Source organism: Trifolium pratense, linkage group LG3 (genome assembly GCF_020283565.1).
Source record: "Trifolium pratense cultivar HEN17-A07 linkage group LG3, ARS_RC_1.1, whole genome shotgun sequence".
NCBI lineage: Eukaryota > Viridiplantae > Streptophyta > Magnoliopsida > Fabales > Fabaceae > Trifolium > Trifolium pratense.
The window spans coordinates 9,306,373-9,324,011 of NC_060061.1; the positions used below are offsets into that span (position 1 = coordinate 9,306,373).

Sequence of the window (17,639 nt, forward strand, 5' to 3'; positions counted from 1 at the left end):
GGCACAAATCATAATGTCATGTTTATCTTCTTAGTAATTGTAGCAATTAATTTATTTAATTCCTTGTTCATTGTAGTAATAATTAGTCTTAAATGTCAATCATGTAGTCAACCGTACACTATACAATAGGAGAGCCAAAATCATGCCAAGTCGACTAATGTGAAGACATGATCTTGGCTCTCCTATTATATAGTGTACGGTTGACTACATGATTGACATTTAAGGCTAATTATTACAATGAACAAGGAATTAAATAAATTAATTGCTACAATTACTAAGAAGATAAACATGACATTATGATGATAATTTGTGCCTGATTTTCTTGTCTTGAGATATTGCTCTAACACTTAGTTTCTCGAGAATTAGAGTATGATAATTTAGAGTTTGGTAGCATATAAATAACATTCTAATTAAAAATTATTTTTGTTTGTATTTTTTGTGTGTGTTAATCATATCCTTATTTCTTGAGAATTAGAGTCGGATAATTTAAAGTTCAATACCATTTAAGTAATATCAGGTTAAGAATTATTTTTTCTTTAATTCGAGTACTCGAGTTTTTCAAAAGAAAGAAAATTCATTAATCACTTGAATTTATAGAGTGGAGTACACTTGTCACCAATAGCACAATAAAGGGATAAACAATTGTAGTTGACTAGACCTTGCTAGCTAGTTTTCTTCTAAGACCAGCATTCCTTCTTGTTCATTGTTTTCTTCTTCTTGTTCTTCCATTTATTATAGTTAGTTCAACAAGTAGAAGCAAACTAGTCCATTCTTCTTCATTAGCGTGATACATCATCTTGATAATTAATTCTCTCACACAATTCATTTCCAATTCTTGTTGAAACAAACAAACAATGCCTCTAGAGGTAAGTACATGGAAAAACATGTTACAGCAATTGTGGAAAAACATGTTTTGGTTTGATTCAGTCATCATTGATAGGCACCTAAGTTATTTTTCTTGGTCTTCTCTTGTCTTTCATATTATATTTATATTTATGTTTTGAAATCTTGGTTTTGCAATTGCTTGCAGTTGGATACTTTTTTAGCTTTGGTTATAGTTTTGGGTTTCTTTGCATTGATTCAAGCATTAATGGGAAGTAAGAATTCAAAAGAATCTCAAAGGAGACATGTAGTTTCACCATCATCAGCAGCATCATCATCATCATATGGGTCTGTTGATTCTTCATCTTCTTCATGGGAAAATAACTTTGGATATCCACAATCAACATATCCATATCCACAACCACAACAAAATCCATATCAAAGACATAATCACCACCGCGCTACACAACACGATTATTCGCGGCCAAATAGGAAGTTAGATAGGAGATATTCAAGGATAGCTGATGATTATCATTCTCTTGATGAGGTAATTAAGATAGTAGAATTGTGTTTTGTGTGTGAAAGTATGAGAATTTTTATGTTTTTGTTTGTAAATATCATAGACTTTTTTGTGTTTGGTAAAGGAAAGGGGAAGGAGAAATTGACCTGAAAAAGGTAATGTGTGTGAATGGTATTAAACACAAAAAAGAAAGGGAATCATTTTCCCCTTATCTATTCTAATCAGGTAAAAGGAGAATAGGCGATGCTGCTAAAGACACTAATGTCCCTCATTTTTATTGTTCTTCATGATCTTGCATCATCTACAATTCATTTTCTAATATTGTTACCAATAATAGAGAAAAGTTGCTTCATTAGCGAGTACACAATGACTCACATACCACGTTCGCGTATGTCGCAAGACATACATGCTGATGTGACAAGTGAGACACTGTTTATGTGTGCGTTGACTTGATCAAAATCAATGGGAGGACCAACCTTTTGCAAAAGAGGTTAAAGTTAGAGGGCCAAAACTGTTATTATGAAAGTCGGGGAACCAAAATTGCAAGTTGGTGAAACTTAGGAGGCCAAAAACGCAATTTAGCCTTTAATTTTCTACTAAGAATCTGTCAGAAGTTTTTTTCTTTGTCAAATCATGAAAAAGTTGTTCACAGGTTACTACTGCTCTTTCACATGCTGGCTTGGAATCTTCTAATCTCATTGTTGGGATTGATTTCACAAAGAGCAATGAATGGACAGGTTTTATCTCTTACTGATATCTTGATGATTGAATTTCTTATAGTGAGTTACGGACTTGCGGTACATAATATATATAATTCACTTTGAAAATCAGGGAAGAGGTCATTCAATCGAAAAAGTTTACATCACATCGGAAATGGTCAAAATCCTTACGAACAAGCAATCGCAATTATTGGGAAAACATTAAGCACTTTTGATGAGGATAACATGATTCCTTGTTTTGGATTTGGAGATGGTAAAAAAACAAAAAATCTTGATGTTTTTTCACTTGTTTTTTGTTTCCATATAGCAAAACTTGATTCTGTTTCTTATCTTTTTCCCTTGTCAGCATCAACACATGATCAAGATGTCTTCAGTTTCCATCCAGATGAGAGGTGTTGCAATGGATTTGAGGAAGTTTTGTCAAAATATAGAGAGATTGTTCCATGCCTCCGACTCGCAGGTATTGCTTTCACCGATAATATAGATACCAATTTTATAATTAGGCCTAGCATGACTCATTGAATTTACGTCACAGGACCCACCTCATTTGCCCCTATTATTGAGATGGCCATGACTATTGTCGAGAAAAGTGGTGGCCAATATCATGTCTTGCTTATAATCGCTGATGGACAGGTAACTTTAATGCGCATTTCATTCCATCGAAAAGTACAATTTCTAGGTAGTTTAAATCTACACCGGTCGTAAGTTCCAAAGAGTTAGTAATTAGTATGCTAGTTTTGTGAATGACTCTCTTATTTCTTGTAGAAGAAATTACAATGTTATAGTTATATCATGATTCATGAATCATGATATCGATTAATGTTTTTACTATGCAAATGATGATCTTAATAATGACAAATATCTACTACATTCAGCTTATAAACCATAATTAAACATGATGACAATTGCAAGATCTTGAAAATTTGATGCCGAAAGTTTGCCACAGGTGACAAGAAGTGTTGACACACAGCATGGCAAGCTAAGTTCACAGGAAAAGAAGACAATTGATGCAATTGTAAAAGCTAGGTATGTTCTTCTTTGGTTTCTCTCATCTAATAACTATTTTGGATTCTTATACTCGTTAAATTGCAGCGAGTATCCACTGTCGATAGTTTTGGTTGGAGTTGGAGATGGACCATGGGATATGATGAGGGAATTTGACGATAACATTCCAGCTCGAGCCTTTGACAATTTTCAGGTTTGGTGTAATTCACACGACCATATATTTATTGGTTTTCCATATTCAAATCTTACTATAGTATGCAGAAATGTGAATGTTTTTAATTTTGGTTGTGTGTAGTTTGTGAATTTTACGGAGATAATGTCAAAGAAAGTGGATTCGAACCGAAAAGAGACAGAGTTTGCTCTAGCAGCTTTGATGGAGATACCTTCTCAATATAAGGCAACCATAGATCACAGCCTATTGGGGTAAATGATTGAATAGTTATATAGGAAAATACACCTATTATACAAGTTTTACTCGGATAATTACTAATTTGCATCATGTCTTCGTCGATGAAATTAGGACACGGAGGGGATACTCACCAGATAGGGTTCCTTTACCTCCACCACAATATGATAGGTCTTCTTCTAGCAATGCCGCAACATCTTTTCGTTCAAACAGTTTTCAGCAAAGTACTCATACTCATGCGATCAACAGCAATGAAATGAACTCACAAAGTACTCCTCATACTTATGCGAGCAACGAGAATGGAATGAACTCGGAACCATCTTCAAGTGGTTTATATGACAATAAGGTATTAAAATTTAGGATCATTCTTTCCAACTTAAGACACCGATATTATGTGGTTAATGATAGTTTCTGTCACTTTTGATAATCATTCACATATGGTTAACTGCAGATTTGTCCAATTTGTCTTACTAATGGGAAGGATATGGCCTTCGGTTGCGGGCATCAGGTAACCAATTCAATTACGTGTTGTCGATTCTTCTTCATTATTGAATTGAATCTAAGGCTGTCTTAAAAGGATATAATATTAACTTTCCTTCGCATCTTTATTCTCTCGTATGGTACAGACTTGTTGCGAATGTGGAGACAGTCTTGAATTCTGCCCTATTTGCCGGAGCACAATCGATACGAGAATAAAGCTTTATTAAGCTTCCGCATACAACCTCGACTTGGATCCTCTGCAGCCGGCTGCACTATAAAGCGGATCCATTGTTCATTTAAATAACCATATATCACAATTTTGAATCAAAACAATTATGTCAGGTTAGGTTTATTTGTTTACATAATAAATAGGTATTGCCTCATTGTATATATAAAGTTTGTGTTGTGTGCTATGAAGGGTTGATGTAATATTTGATTCAAAATTGATTTCTTAAGTCACGTTCATTCCAATCATATAAATTTTTTAAAATTTCAAATCCAAAAATAAAAGAGTTTAAAGGACACACAGTGTAAGTGTAAATTACTTTTACATCGACAACTAATACGAATGGTTCAACCTTCCATGTCATACCAAGAAAGTGAAGTCAAGTGGAATGACGTGACCAAAAACATAGTTGTGATTGGTTGACAGGGTAAAATAAAATCATGATGAAAGAAGGAAGCGATGATCTTGGATTTGATCTCTGGTTTGGGCATGCACCATTATTAAACCTCTTATGGAGAGTTTGTCGCTCATTTGAGTCCCACAAGGCTCGAGGGATTAGTCTTTGCGCTAGTTTACGCCAAAAAGAAAAAAACAATGATTGGTGTATAAAAGAGTACTTGAAGGAAAACACGAAAAATGTGCACATGTTTGTAGTAGAAGCAATAGTAGCTAAAACAATGGACGTATGTGTTTGTATTTCCATCTAAGCAAAAGTATATATTGAGTGTAGTAAACAAATTAAATTGGCATTTTTCAGAAAATATGTAGCCAAAGTTTGCGTAATATCACATAATCCAACAACTAAATTGGCACAAAGTGTTTTTTTTTTTAACTTGAAACTACAAAATTGTATTGAGTCACGGTACGTTTACATTATTTATGATATGATGAAGCATGAAGAGTGCTAGCACGAGGAGTGTTTATTTATAGCATTATTCAATGAAGCAATGCTACACGTATAGGGTAGCCATGTCTCTCAAGTTCTCAATTTGTGTGTATTGGAATGGATTGAAATTTTAAGAGGCAATTTGACAACAAAAGAATCTTCCAAAATTTATATGGATTTTAAAAATTTCAAAATATTTTATGAATTTATAAGATTATAAGATTTGAATTGAAAGATACCAATAGAAATTTTGCAAAAGTTACTGACTAAAAAAAGAAAAGAAAAGATAATATATAGATATTTGAAAAACGTACATTCATAGACTTAAGCGACACAATATTACCATGCATGACCTTTTGAACTATTTTCAAAAGATTTACAGCCTCTGGTGCTAGAAAACTAAAAATGTCGAATGTAAACTGTATAAAACGGAGGTTATTGTGTAAGTGTAGGTTTGATGATTTGCTTTTCGAACCATGTTTGATGACCAGAGAAATTTTGTGGCTGCAAGAACATAATGGAGATTGAAGAAGTTGCATGCTCTTAAATGGACAGATGAGTTACAACTTCATGACATTGATTTCGAAATGGATTGCAAGAGGGTGGTGGATAGTCTCTACAGTAAAAGAACCTACACTTCTGACCGTTAAGTTCATTATGAGATAGACTTGCTCGGATGGCCTCACCGTTAGCTAGTTTCGATATTTTATCGTTATACCAATTAACCAACATATATCCATGATATTATTATTAATAAAATGAGATAAGTCATATATCGTCAGAAAAATTATCATACTAAAATGGCGGGATTTGGATTCGACGTATCATGCAAATATTTGTCTTGGTCGATCTAAACAATAAATAGGTCATAATTTAAACCGTTTGATTTTCAATTAACTTTCGAAATACAAAATTGTCTGTAACCGTATGCAAACAATCCGGGTTCAAATTGTGACATCAATCGCACGGTCAACATAACACTTACTGAAAAAGTCAAGGAATGAGACAAAAAATTGATCAAGATCAACTGCAATAATAAATACAAATAATTTTCATTCTCAACCGTCAATTTAAAATTAGACGATTTAAATTAAAAATTATATTTTTTTCATTGAATCCAACTATTAGAAGAAAAAAATCTATAGAACTTTTTTAACTATCCATGGAAAAGATAAATATAAGTTCAAAACATAAATAAATTCCAACTACTCCATATTTTATCTTGTACTATATCATAAAACTTGTATCCACTCTAATTAATGTTGAAGTACAAGTTTCATTATATTATTTTTTTGATATTGAAGTTTCATTATATTAATGTTAAAGGCATGACAAAATAAGATACAACAAAGTCACTTGTCATTGAAAATACATGTTGGCGCATGTATCAATCAATCTATCTATCTATATATAAACGACACACTCATTACCCTCTATGATCACATTCACATCATATCATAAAATAATAAAAGAAACACAAAAAATAGCTATGTGGCGGTGCATGTTGATTTTCATCAATATTATATTGATCGGAGCAACCATATTGGAAGTGAAACCAGTGGTTGCGGTGGTGAACGGTGTTCCACTTAAAACAAGTTCAAGATGGATTGTGAATAAAAATGGAGAAAGGGTAAAATTGGCATGTTTAAATTGGGTTTCACATTTAGATGCTGTTGTAGCTGAAGGGCTTAGTAAAAAGCCCGTGGGTGTTATATCTTCTGGAATAAAGTCCATGGGCTTTAACTGTGTTAGGCTTACTTGGCCTATTCTTCTTGTAACTAATGAGACTCTTTCTTCTCTTACGGTTAGAGAATCATTTCAGAATCTTGGTCTACTTGAATCTATTTCTGGTTTTCAATCCAATAATCCTTCTATTATTGATCTTTCCCTCATTCAAGCTTTTCAGGTATAGTACTTGTTAATTAGTTTATTAATTGTCCTTAATCATCATTTTAGTACTTTGTCCTTATTATAAAAAATAAAAAAAATAAAAAAAAATTGTTTTTTATGTTGTTTTTGGTTCATGCACCTAAAAAACACAAACTTTTTTAAGAGGGAGTACTTAATTATTTGGTATCACAGCAGGTACTCTTTTGCAAAATCACGTCACCTGATTTTCAACAACTCACCGTAATACCAAACATATATTTAGTTTTTTATCTTGCCGCCGTAGTAATTGGGGGTAGATATATCATGGTGTGATGCATGTGTACAATTTTATTTTTAGGATTGCATGTGGGTGAATGCTCTAGTATTCCGAAGTTTAGTTAGGTATCGGTATCCTATAAACAAAATACAATGGCATGTCATATTTTATATTAATTTATATTTATATTAAAATAAATTCAAATTTTGAATAAATTTTGTCTATAAAGTATTGATATTCAACCAAACTTCAAAGCCTAAAGAATTTACCTTGCATGTGTACACAAAGTTAGATGTGTTGAAATTAATCTCATAATTAAGTCCCTTTGGATAGATTTCTTTCTATAACAAGGTGTGTTTTATCTCATTCAAACTGCAATTGAAAAAGAATGTGTGCATAAATACTCTTTACTGGTTTGGTATTGATTTAGTGGTTGTTTGTTAAAGATTAAAATTGACTTTTAGATTTTAGAGAATTTTATAGAAAGTAGTTGTGTTTTTGCCTATAATAGTAAAATTCTGTTTTTAACATACTCTCTCATTTATAACACTAATTAAAATCAGTTGGATTTTTTTAAAAAAGTTTACTAAAAACAGCTTCCCATTTAATCGATTTTTCTTTTAATTCTCATTAATTTAAAAATGTTTAAACAAACACATTTAACTAAGTAATCTGCTACCAGTTGCTTTATCTACTATCAACTATAAATTCTTTGAAGAGATGTCTTACTCTTAATGCACTTTATTGGCCTAAAAAAGAATTAAATTTTGAGTTGAGTGGATCAATGTTTTGTGATGACTCCAGGCAGTTGTGAAAAGTCTTGGGGACAACAATGTGATGGTGATTTTGGACAACCATATAACCCAACCAGGGTGGTGCTGTAGTGGTTCCGACGGTAATGGGTTCTTTGGCGACCAATATTTCGACCCAAATTTGTGGACCACAGGCCTCACCAAAATGGCCACTCTTTTCAAAGGAGTGACCAATGTGGTGGGAATGAGCTTGAGAAATGAACTCCGAGGTCCAAAACAGAATGTAGACGATTGGTACAGGTAATTACAACTACACCAGTTGTTTGTTATGAATGAATCTTACATTGATGATAATTTGTTGTTTGTTATGAATGGAAGGTATATGGTGCAAGGAGCAGAAGCTGTTCATGCAGCAAATCCAGATGTTCTTGTAATTTTATCTGGATTAAATTTTGACAAAGACTTATCCTTCCTTGCGAAAAGACCAGTGAGCCTAACATTCACTGGAAAACTAGTGTTTGAGGCACATTGGTATGGCTTCACTGATGGTGAAGCTTGGGTGTCAGGTAACCCAAATCAAGTATGTGGACAAGTGGCTGGAAATATGAAGAGAATGTCTGGCTATTTGGTTGATCAAGGATGGCCATTGTTTGTGAGTGAGTTTGGGGTGGACTTGAGGGGTACTAATGTCAATGATAACCGTTATCTTAACTGTTTTATAGCATATGCAGCTGAGCTTGATTTGGATTGGGCATTGTGGACATTGGTTGGTAGTTACTATTTTAGACAAGGGGTTATAGGAATGGAAGAGTTTTATGGGATTATCAATTGGGATTGGTCACAAGTTAGAAATGCTAGTTTCTTGCATAGGATTGCTTCCCTTCAACTTCCATTTCGAGGTAACGATATAATTACTAAACTTCAATTTTAGGATTTGGATCATTTCTTCTATTTCTCGTCGAGCCAGAAGTTTGTTGTTGGATTGATCTCTCAACCATTAGATTGATCTTGTGATTAACTTCTGCCTGGACAGAATATTGTGGTCATCAATTGATGGTTATTCTTTCGATTGTCAATTCTATCGTGCTAAAATTAAATGTGATTTTCTTTTTATCAAACTTGAATCCTCTGTAGTAGATGCATGGTGCAACTGCTATAGTCGTTGGATTTGGTGCAAGATCCCATAACACATATATCTAATGGCTCTCGATTGCTGTAGAGATCTTGTTGCTAATTTAACTTCTACAAGTAATATCTTAGAACTTGCATTAGCCCTAACTAAACCTTACAAAACCGTCTTGTAATGTGAGAGATATTTCCGACTTATAAACCATCCTGAGTCTGGCCCAAGTAACTCGATAGCGGGTGACCTTGGGTAGCCTCTACTGTGATCTTAAAATTTGGGTTGGACATATCTCAACCCTACGAAATGATCTTATATTCCAGTTATAAACTCATTTTGGGTCTATTTATTTCATCCAATGGTGTACTCTTAACATGATATATTTATTTCTTACCATACATTATGAAGACTTGAATTATATTCCTATTTTGTATTGCACAGGTCCAGGCATAACAATAGGCAATCCACACAAACTGATTTTCCATCCTTTAACCGGTCTTTGCGTGATAAGAAAGTCACTACTAGAGCCACTAGAATTAGGTCCATGCTCTCTTTCTGATGGCTGGAACTACACACCACAGAAGACATTATCAATAAAGGGTACATACTATTGCATACAAGCACAAAAAGAAGGGATGCCTGCAACACTTAGCATACTATGCTCAAATCCTAACTCTCAATGGGACATGATCTCAGACTCCAAATTGCACCTTTCATCAAAAACTAGCAGTGGATCAACAGATGTTTGTTTAGATGTGAACGAAAAGAACGCCATTGTGACCAATGCGTGTAAATGCTTGAGCAACGATAAATCATGCGACCCTGCAAGCCAGTGGTTTAAACTTATTGATAGCGGTAGGAGGTCAAGTTCGTCAACCTCGACATTATCTGAGCTAAATTTATTGGAGATTTTCATGACACCATTGAACTCAAAATAAGTTTCTTTTAGCCATTTTAGTGTAAATTTGTTTCACAATGTACTAGTACTCATTAAAAGTACCATCCACAATTATTATTTCAATAGCATGAAAGTGATCAAGTCAATACATCCATGTGAATGTTAGATTAAATGCATATAGTATTATACTGAAAAGTTTCAATAAAAATAACTAAATTACTATCCATAATCCACACCTAGTACTACAATATGGCTTGTTTGATTAAAAGTGTAGCAGAGGAATCTCTACCACGTTTGTCTTATGATAAAGGAAAAGCATGGCATAAAAAAAGATCTTATATAGTAATGAGTATTAAATAGTAATGATTCTTTCACATCACAAAAGTTGCTAACATTTTATTTATACCTTTCTTGTTATAACTATTATGTCATGATTCCTTGTTTAATAAATTAATTTTTTGTATTAATGATTTTTACAACGTGTTACTCTAAAAGTATGATGCATAGACTATTCAATTACTGATAAACTAAACTAAAGTATAAAAAAAGGTTAGTAACTAAAACTGGAGTATAAAAGTTAGTAACTAAAGTAGAATACCAGAATTGGTGAAAGGTATAAATTCTGCCAATCCTTTAACCAATATTTCATTTTCACATGTCTTTTTTTTTATTGTTTGAACTTTGAACCAAAATACAAGCAAGGTAGAAATTCAACAGAATTTGGCATCAATTTTTACTATATATATTGCATTCTGTTCCAACAATTGGTAAACCAGTGATCTTAACCATTATTATATCCTCAAAAAATGGAAATGGTACCTCGGAAGATGCAATCTAGAGCTATCCGCCACATTTTTTCTGCATCAGATGACACGGTTATGACAAAACAAATTCGCGCCACTCATGCTCCTATTGAAGAACATGTTGATGTTAGACCTCTGCTTAATGTTGTTCAAGACATTTTTCGCCAGGGAGCTTCTGTTATCCCCGACATCGTTCAGGTGTGTGTGTAACGTCGTCTGTATATGTTATATTAACGAGTATCATTTTGCATTTTGGTTGTTAATCAACTATGTTTATGTTTGTGGCTGTTTTGAAATTTCACACAGGGAAAGCAAGTGCAAATGGGTGCCATGAAGGATAATGCCAACGAATCTGAACTATTTGACATGCTAGAGATTTCGTATCACACAATTAACAAAATTTCATGCGAGGTTTTCTTCCGATCTCCATGCATCAGCATGCATATTTAAGCGCCTATAGCATGAGCACTCTTACGTATAAGCTGTTTCTATGACAAAATTAAGATAAATTAAAGTAAAACTATTTTCATCCGCATTCATATATAAAGTTCAAGTTGTTAATGTTCTTATGCATGCTTTGTGTCAGATATCTTGCAAATGTTTGATGGGTGGGGGAGATGCACATGCAACAACAATAGGAATACTTGGAATGCTATCAAGCTATTCATGGGATGCGAAAGCGGTGATAGCCTTAGCAGCATTTGCAGCCAATTTGGGGGAATTTTGGCTGGTAGCTCAACTTCATGCTACCAACCGTCTTGCTAAGTCAGTTGCATTGTTGAAGCACATTCATGAAACACTGAATCAAGTTGACGATTTAGGACCAAAGTTTGAAGCTGTGAACAACCTTCTCAGGGCCATGTTGGATGTTACCAATTGCATTGTTGAGTTTCATGAGCTTCCTGATCAGTATATTGACCATGAAGCACCTGAAACACAGACTGCTTCATCTCTTATTCCAAGTGCTGTCTATTGGACCATTAGGAGTATTGTGGCATGTGCCTCACATATTTTAGGCATTATTGGCTTGGGTCAAGGGTACATCTATATCTTAGTAACTCTTCTTAATTTCTTTCTTGCACCAAAAGCAAATATATTCATTTTTTGTTTGTGTTGCTAATTTAGTGATCACACTGATTTAAGGCCATATTTGGATAAACAATTTAATTAAGTGTGTATAGTATAATTTTAACTATCTCGTGTCGATTTTAGATATATGACATCAACAATTGAGACATGGGAGCTTTCAAGTTTGACTCATAAGCTAGACAACATGAATGGTCACCTACAAAAGCAGCTCAGCATTTGTCGTCAACATTTAGGTAACAAAATCGATCTAATTACTCGTTTTAGTAACTCCACAACTGTTTTAATCATGAAGATGAGGAAGAAACACTGTCTAGATTTTCTTTAGGTAAAATTTCTTTAATCTGTATACTTTGGAACACTGTGTTATGATGCAGATGACAACAAACAGAGAGAAGCATTTCAAACACTTCGGCACCTTTTTGAGACATCCCACCAAGATAACATTCAGGTTCTCAAAGCTTTGATTCGCTGCAAAGATGATCCGTTGCCACTGTTTAATGGTTCTACCAAGCAAAGGGTTAGCATAGAATTTCTTATTTCTTCATTTCACGAATAATATATATAACCTATGTTCTATAGTATATTCTATTGTCATCAGCATGATCTTTAATTAAGACTTGCTAAGAATGGCAACAATGCAATTTGAATCAACTAATGCAATTTTTCTACCTTCAATGTCTTCTCTTTGTCTTTGTCTTCAGGTTAGCATTGAAGTATTGAGGAAGAAAATTGTGTTGCTCTACATAACAGACCTCTACCATATATCTGATCAAGAGGTTGTGATTTTTGAACAAATGTTTCAAGAGTCGCGTCAAGATTCAACAAGGTTAGAGAGTCAATACGAACTCGTTTGGATTCCAGTTGTGGAAAAGGGAACTGCGTGGACTGAATCGAAACTGAAGTTCGAGAAGCTGCAATCAATGATGCCATGGTACTCAGTTTACGACCCTTCACTTTTGGAGCCAGCAAGCATTAGGTACATTAAGGAGGTATGGCTTTTTAACACAAAGCCTATGCTTGTGGTGTTGGATCCACAAGGTAAGGTTGTGAACCTGAATGCAGTACATATGATGTGGATTTGGGGAAGCATGGCTTATCCTTTCTCTAGCTTAAGAGAGCAAGCTCTTTGGAAAGAGGAAACATGGGGACTTGCATTATTGGCTGATACAATTGATCCATTGCTTTTTGATTGGGTTAGTCTATGTTTTTCATTCTGTATATATGAATATATGCATATCCAAGGATAGAGTATTCATTTCAACTTTTAAACTTATGATCATCGTTGTTGATTGCTCGTTTCTTTCAGGTGTCAGCAGGCAAATACATATGCTTGTACGGAGGGGATGATATGGAATGGATCCGTAAATTCACAAGTGCTGCGAAATCAATGGCTAGAACTCTACAAATTCCACTGGAAATGCTGTATGTAGGGAAAAGCAACCCAGGACAAAAGGTTAGAAAAATCAACAAAACAGTATATGAAGAAAATCTGAGCAACATACTCGCCGATCCAACCATAATTTGGTTCTTCTGGGTTAGGCTAGAAAGCATGTGGCACTCCAAATTACAACAGAACAAGACAGTAGAGAATGACCAAATAATGCTAGAAATAATGAGAATCCTAAGCTTTGATAGCAGTGATCAAGGTTGGGCTGTGATAAGTCAAGGCACATTAAAAATGACACAAGGCAAAGGAGATTCATTTTTAAAGTGTCTTAATGAATTTGATGAGTGGAAGGAAAATGTGAATGATAAAGGAGTTTTGCCTGCAATGGATGATTATTTACAAGGAATTCAACAACCACACCATTGTAACAGATTAATACTTCCAGGAGTTGAAGGCACAATTCCAGACAAGATTGTTTGTGCTGAATGTGGCCAGCCAATGGAAAAATTCTACATGTATCGCTGCTGCAATGAATGAATCATTGCCATTACCGTAGCATAAATAAATAAATCACATTGCATATTTTTTTTTGAAAACTTGGTATCCGGCCTTAGGACCGACTAATCCAAGGGGACCAATCCCACCGCCCACTTGCGGGGGGGCCATTTAAAGCCAGAGTTTTTTTGCTCTGTATGGACTTGGCCCACCGAAATTGGCACCAGTGGGAATCGAACCTGAGACCTTGAGAGGAGCATACTCCAAGGGCCCAAGCCAACACCACTCGACCAACCCCAAGTGGGTTAAATCACATTGCATATTACACTAGTAATAAGTTGAGACAATCATGTTTATGAGATGTTTTATAGAGTTTCAATATTAAGAGTTTCATTTGTATATCTATGATGTTTTATTGTTATTAAATAATAAATGTAACTTCTATTGGGTTGCTAGTGCCCAAAACACCGGTTAGCATCAATTAGTATGACCCTTTTTAATTTTATAACTTACTTATAAGCTAAAAACTCAAAAAAAAGAGCTTATCACTTTCAAACGCCGCTATTTCAAGTATGAGCTAATAGCTTATCATTATTTTCTTTCAATTTTACCTTTATCATCTTACTTGCTTGAAAACAATTAAATATTAATTAAATATATCTTTTTTAATGTCCTAATTAAACCATTAATTTTTCCAAATAGTACAAATTCAATCAGCTAGCTTATAAGCTTGACTTCATAAGCTATAAGTTAGCTTATCAACTATAAACAATTTTTGTACCGAACAGAGCCAAAATGTAATTAACTCAATGCTTGCTGATATTAATAAGTCAATTGCATAACTAGTATTTCATTTACATAACTAGAATACAATGTTAATACAATTACATACAATTAAACAATAGTTTACAAAACTAACAATAAATTACAAATGTTACACAACTATCATTGAGGGGTAGATTTAGTGGCTGAGGTAACAGAATTCCAAATATTAGCAATAGGTGATAAAATATGAGGCAATATAGCACCAAATCCATTAAGAGTAGCACCAGAAACAACACCAATTGCAAAAGTCTCAACAAATCCAGGCTTTGAATCAAGCTTCATATCAAGTATTGCAAGTCTATTATTCACTGAATCCATTTTTCTAGAAGATTCATTCAAAACCCTATCTTTTTTACCTTTACCAGATGAAATTATTCCAACCAAAGCTTTTTGTAAATCCTCTATCACCTTCAATGAGGCTTCTTGTGAATCCATCCCTTGTGATTCATAGTAAGATATCAATTCTTTCGGCGATGGAATCTTCTTTTTCTGATTCGATTTTAATTTAATTTCAGGAATTAACGGTGCTTTTGGTGTAGTAGAAGGTTCCATTTCAACAACTGGTTAATAAAAGATAAATCATTAGTTTTAGTTAGACAAATCATGCAATTAAATAAGATTAAACACAAATTAAACAAATCAAATATAAGATTAATAATTGATTGAAATGTACCAGTAGACAGGTAGCATAGTGTAGTTAAAAAAATTACACTACGCTGTTTAAAACTGGTTTTTTTGGTTTAATTTATGCTTCGGGAAACTTGAAAAACTCCTATTAGAAATAAAGGAGGATTCACCATTGTGAAGCAACGATTAATAAAAAAAAAAATGAAATGAAATTAAAATAAATGATGTGAATGTAATGTAACAACACGACATTGAAACAAACTGCGATGGTGATAATACGCAGATGTTTTATGCTTAATTAACAAATAATTAAGAATTAGGTTGGTGTTGAAATAGATACTATACGCTTTCGTTGACACGTACTTCGGCATGAAAAACTAACGAAGAACGCAACGCCTATCAAAAGCGATGATTATTATTATAAGAGAACGATAAAACATGGTTAAGGGAAAAAAGATAAAACATACTGCGAATTTGATTTTGCCTCGCGGCTAGGGTTTATCGCTTGAGTGGATAGCAAATACTCTTCTCTACTTCTGCTTTTATAATGAAACAGAGCTAAACCTAAGCTGAACACGTGAGGAGATATGGGCTTTGAAATGGTAAAATAGGAGGACTCATACTACGGATCATACAAGTGGGCTTTCATGTAAATTTAAATTAAGGCCCACTATAAATATATGAACAATGTGAACTTCGAAATTTTTCATCCAACCTACTCACTTTCTCACTCACCCCCTGTTTTTCCATTTTTGCCCTTGGTCAAAAAATTCGGAACGCGTTTTCCGAATTTTTTTTGCCTCTAAAAACAACTTCGGAATGTGTTTTCCAAATTTTTTCCAAATTTGTTCCAAATTTGAACTAAAAAAATTCGGAAAACGCGTTCCGAATTTTTTGACTAAGGGCAAAAATGGAAAAACAGGAGGTGGGTGAGAAAGTGAGTGGGTGGGATGAGAAATTTTCGTGAACTTCTCAACCAAGATAAAGAAACACTTCAATTTTCCTTGAGATGTTTAACCTCTAGCACTACCAACCTTGCCATTAGAGATGCCACTTACTAGGACACTATAGAATCAACAGCAACCTCAAGTATTGTAATTCTCATCCTTTAAGTTATATACAGAGGTATTTACCTGGAACGTTAAATGAGGTCTAAAGTGAATTCTAAAGTGAAGTAAAGAATAATTTTTTGAATAGTTACAAAGTTAATGTCTCATTTTTATAATTTATCTTCTCAGAGACCTATATGTTTTTCTCCGAGGCATTTCCCTACCATAAATAAACGAACTTATGACTTATAAGAGACATTTTTCATTAGTAATATTTTTTTTTTCTTTTCCAAAGACCTAAAACTCTTATTTGAATTGTCTTACCTTAAGACGGTCCTGAACCTTCAAATAACCCTAAAGCTCTGACATATAAGTTGATGTGTTGCTCAAATATTTTGCAAACCTGATAATCCAACGAACATCCGCATCTCACAACACTCCTCCACAACTTAGAAGTTTCATCCATATTTAACCGCAAAACCAACATTGTGGAGGCGGGGACCATTGAATGTCAACATTCTCTTTGGTTCTCTGAAACAACATTATTCACCTCTTGGAATTGTTGTGCCAAAGCACTTGTTCGATGATGAAATTAACACCAAGGTTTCAAGTGGCTTCTAGGATTAGGATTATGTACTTGTTGATTATGTCATCGCAAATCCAATAAACGTGTTGTTGCCAACACTGCATCTCACATTTCCACCTAACACCATGATGATTGCCCACATGATAGTTTAAATAAAATTCTATCCATTGCTCCATAGGCTCAAGAAAGAAACCACCTCCATGCGTGCATCCACCAAATGCATCAACGATAACTAAAGCTAACGGACAGTACCTAAGAACATGCATACATAATGAAGCACCAGTTTCTCCTTTTTTCATCACCAGAAGCAATGTCATTAAAATAACCCGCTATACTATCAAACTTTACACTTTATAATAAAAGTTATTTTTTGTTAGATTTTTTTTTTTTTAAATAGAAGTCGTTTGAATTGACTTATTAATGTTTGTATACAAGCATATCACTTGTGACATTGTTTGTGAGAATTTATCTATAAAAGTAATTTATGACATTTTCATTAGAAATTTTCAACTTACTTTATAAGTTGTACATAAACAAAAAATAATTTATACCTTAATTATATGAGCTATGTTATATGAACACATTTCTATGGATAAAAATACGTATTCTGCTCCTCTGTATACGTGTAAAAAATATATATAAAAATATGACACGGATATGTAAGTTTGTCGTATTTTTATTTAGAAATTTGTGTTGAAATAACATTTTTCTAATTATATATAAAAATTTGACTTTTATTTTATCTTTTATTATAAAAATAACTTATTCAATATGATAAATGTCTATGCTATATAA

At 33.7% G+C, this 17,639-nt stretch overlaps 4 protein-coding genes and 1 non-coding gene across 7 annotated transcripts; 3 read left to right on the top strand and 2 right to left on the bottom strand.

Annotated features, from left to right (window-relative positions):
• Nucleotides 1-281: 281 nt before the first annotated feature.
• LOC123917035 (E3 ubiquitin-protein ligase RGLG5-like) lies at nucleotides 282-4,423 on the top strand. 2 transcript variants are annotated; one of them, XM_045968646.1, is made up of 12 exons: nucleotides 282-866; nucleotides 1,031-1,369; nucleotides 1,995-2,079; nucleotides 2,174-2,314; nucleotides 2,408-2,521; nucleotides 2,597-2,694; nucleotides 3,008-3,087; nucleotides 3,154-3,259; nucleotides 3,362-3,489; nucleotides 3,587-3,818; nucleotides 3,924-3,980; nucleotides 4,099-4,423. In XM_045968646.1, the coding sequence occupies exons 1-12, from the start codon at nucleotides 855-857 to the stop codon at nucleotides 4,177-4,179; spliced, it is 1,473 nt and encodes a 490-aa protein (XP_045824602.1). In that variant the 5' UTR covers nucleotides 282-854; the 3' UTR covers nucleotides 4,180-4,423. The 2 variants fall into 2 exon arrangements, with proteins under 2 accessions (XP_045824602.1, XP_045824601.1); XM_045968645.1 differs by having other exon boundaries at nucleotides 621-866; nucleotides 3,008-3,259.
• Nucleotides 4,424-6,267: 1,844 nt separating this feature from the next.
• LOC123917038 (glycosyl hydrolase 5 family protein-like) lies at nucleotides 6,268-10,106 on the top strand. Its single transcript, XM_045968648.1, has 4 exons — nucleotides 6,268-6,970; nucleotides 8,015-8,262; nucleotides 8,341-8,861; nucleotides 9,527-10,106. Exons 1-4 carry the CDS (start codon nucleotides 6,500-6,502, stop codon nucleotides 10,021-10,023), a joined length of 1,737 nt encoding a protein of 578 aa, XP_045824604.1. The 5' UTR covers nucleotides 6,268-6,499; the 3' UTR covers nucleotides 10,024-10,106.
• A 550-nt stretch (nucleotides 10,107-10,656) lies between these two features.
• Nucleotides 10,657-14,231, top strand: LOC123917037 (protein SIEVE ELEMENT OCCLUSION B-like). Its single transcript, XM_045968647.1, has 8 exons — nucleotides 10,657-10,984; nucleotides 11,093-11,197; nucleotides 11,373-11,824; nucleotides 11,999-12,108; nucleotides 12,250-12,392; nucleotides 12,577-13,068; nucleotides 13,182-13,836; nucleotides 14,072-14,231. The coding sequence occupies exons 1-7, from the start codon at nucleotides 10,790-10,792 to the stop codon at nucleotides 13,797-13,799; spliced, it is 2,115 nt and encodes a 704-aa protein (XP_045824603.1). The 5' UTR covers nucleotides 10,657-10,789; the 3' UTR covers nucleotides 13,800-13,836; nucleotides 14,072-14,231.
• Nucleotides 14,232-14,577: 346 nt separating this feature from the next.
• LOC123917039 lies at nucleotides 14,578-15,778 on the bottom strand. Of its 2 annotated transcripts, none has more exons than XM_045968649.1 (2): nucleotides 15,677-15,778; nucleotides 14,578-15,142 (listed from the first exon to the last, which is right to left on the bottom strand). In XM_045968649.1, the coding sequence occupies exon 2, from the start codon at nucleotides 15,132-15,134 to the stop codon at nucleotides 14,703-14,705; it is 432 nt and encodes a 143-aa protein (XP_045824605.1). In that variant the 5' UTR covers nucleotides 15,135-15,142; nucleotides 15,677-15,778; the 3' UTR covers nucleotides 14,578-14,702. The 2 variants fall into 2 exon arrangements, with proteins under 2 accessions (XP_045824605.1, XP_045824606.1); XM_045968650.1 differs by having other exon boundaries at nucleotides 15,573-15,714.
• On the bottom strand, nucleotides 15,248-15,393 carry LOC123919261. Its single transcript, XR_006813169.1, has one exon. It is a non-coding gene; the product is annotated as a small nucleolar RNA snoR137 (small nucleolar RNA).
• Nucleotides 15,779-17,639: the final 1,861 nt, after the last annotated feature.